Source organism: Anneissia japonica, unplaced genomic scaffold, assembly GCF_011630105.1.
Source record: "Anneissia japonica isolate Jap-2015-1 unplaced genomic scaffold, ASM1163010v1 scaffold2284_len378405_cov197, whole genome shotgun sequence".
In the NCBI taxonomy this organism is placed as follows: Eukaryota; Metazoa; Echinodermata; class Crinoidea; order Comatulida; family Comatulidae; genus Anneissia; species Anneissia japonica.
Window position 1 is genome coordinate 4,828 of NW_022735924.1, and position 2,303 is coordinate 7,130.

Here is a 2,303-nt window from a genome sequence, read left to right on the forward strand (position 1 = left end):
TAGGTCTATATATATCATATATATATATATATATATATATATATATATGTGTGTGGGGGGGGTGTGTGTGTGTGTGTGTGCGTGCGTGCGTGTATATTGCCTTCGTCCGGGCAATTATCCTATTAAAAAATGAATATGATAATGTTTGGCATTTATACCTCGAACCATCTCAAACTACCTATGCACTTTCCTCTTCGACTACCCTCTCACGCTTTACAGACCGGCCAATTTCAGTTGATTGCAGGCATCTTATGTGGCTGTAATTACGTGACGATTTTGGTTAGTGGATGTAAAACAATTAGGTGATTAATAAATGTTTCGGCAAATATCGTAAGAATTGCCGAATTTATCATTTAAAGTCTTAGTTACTTAAACATTTAAATTTTTTAAATTTTTATTAATTTCTATTAGGCCCCTTATATAATTTTCATTTCAGTTGGTCTTTTGGCGCTGTAGTTATTGCACAGTACATTGACTTATTCATTTTATGTGCATACGTATACAAGTATGAAGATTTCAAAGGTAGGATGTAGAGTAATGTGACACGATGGTTTTTACCATTTATTTTTTCAATAGAATGTTATCTAATAAACATGTTTTCAACTTGTTAAGTGAGTATAACTATGTTAAATCCCCACAATAAAATATAGTTTCTCATTTCAATAGCAACTTTCCAAAATGTGTTTCGTGTGCTCCCGAAGAACAATATTTGATTTGCTGAATGTTCGTCGCCATAGATAAACGCAGCCCGCAGTCCTTAATACTCACTAAACTACATCTTAAGTTAACTACTTTAGTTTCATGGTTGTCCTTCCAGCTTATGTTGGCTGCCGTCCTCAGTAGATTAGTGAGGTACATATTTGTGAATAGACCTACTTAGCTTGAGAAACCGACGGACTATTGCCATTGTGGTTTTATAATTTCAATGAACACCCCAACAAAGAATATCTGTCCATCCTAGAGTATCGCATGACCACTCCGGCACTTTAAAGTATTCTCATGCTTTAGTTGTTCTAAACATGGAGGAAATAAATTAATTCTGATTTAGTGTTTCTGGCTACATTTTATTTCAACCCGTGCGAAAATCTTTAACATAATTATTCTGTAGCTTAATTATTCATATCGTGTGCAGGATGGACTACAGAATCGTTGGACGATTGGTACGAGTTTTCAGTTATTGGCATTAATGGCTGCTTAATGATTGAGCTGGAAATTATAATATTTGAGGCCGGATATCTGTTTTGTGGTATGAACATTTTTTTAGATATTCTTGTTTTGATTTTTAAATATTATTAACAAATTTATGCCAAATTTTAATTCATTTTTGGTAAGGGGGCCATCCATAATTATCAACATTTTCAAAAGAGTACAAAACATATACTTTAGGGGGAGGGGGTTGAAAGTGTAGGCATAAGTACTCTTTTATGAAAAACATAAAATGTTGATCTCAAAATGACACAAATCAACATTTTATTGTGTACTCTTTCGGGGGGAGGGAGGGGGTAACAGAAAAGAGTGTGTTTTGTACTCTTTTGAAATTTTGATAATTATGGATGACCCCTAATTAGGTATGATTTCGTGTATTTTCAGGTACTATAGATGATCTGGCTATGGATGTTTTTGGAGCTGTATATATCATACTTTTCTATACCTTCATGGTAAGAATAAATGTTAGTTTAATGTTACAATTCCAACATTATATTTCAATTACATTATTTTTAACTTTTGAGTAACAATTAACAATAGTTAAACTGTGAAATTTCTAAATTGTATTTTAGCCGAATGCTGTAATTTTTTTAAATATATATAACTGTGTTCATTGAGTTGATAGGGACAGATATTGTTTAGAGTAGATTTTTTTTTTTAAATTATGACGGGAATAAATCAATTCAGAGTAATAATTACAGATTTGTTCAGGACTCTCAGCAGCCTTAGCCATTCGAATTGGCCAAAGTTTAGGTAAAAATGATCCCGATACGGCTAAAGTGTCTGTGCAAGTGGCATTTGTATCGTGCTGTAAGTATAGTCCTCTATTTTATTCAAACAAATATTAGGCTTATGTAAGATAGGAGTGTCTACAGTTATCTAGGCTTCCTTTTGTACAGTTATTTGGTCATATTTCATATTAATGGAAATTTTAAAACGTCCCCGAGACACAAGAATGTGCGTAGCAATCGAATAACAGATTTGGAACGGAGTGCTTATGTTGGTTATGTAAAACGGTTTGGTGGAATACAAAAAAAACCCCCCAAAAACACCTATATCTCCCATTTGAGACGAGACTGAGTGCTGCAATCCGTACC

The 2,303-nt window shown here is 33.5% G+C and overlaps 1 protein-coding gene across 1 annotated transcript in view; it reads left to right on the forward strand.

The window, feature by feature from the left end:
- Positions 1 to 2,303, forward strand: part of LOC117116710 (multidrug and toxin extrusion protein 1-like) — a 6,664-nt gene that overhangs the window by 2,309 nt on the left and 2,052 nt on the right. Inside the window, exons 5-8 of the mRNA XM_033260813.1 lie at positions 437 to 522; positions 1,133 to 1,246; positions 1,591 to 1,658; positions 1,908 to 2,016. Of these exons, the coding sequence (XP_033116704.1) occupies positions 437 to 522; positions 1,133 to 1,246; positions 1,591 to 1,658; positions 1,908 to 2,016 (377 nt within the window). The remainder of the gene's footprint in view (positions 1 to 436; positions 523 to 1,132; positions 1,247 to 1,590; positions 1,659 to 1,907; positions 2,017 to 2,303) is intronic.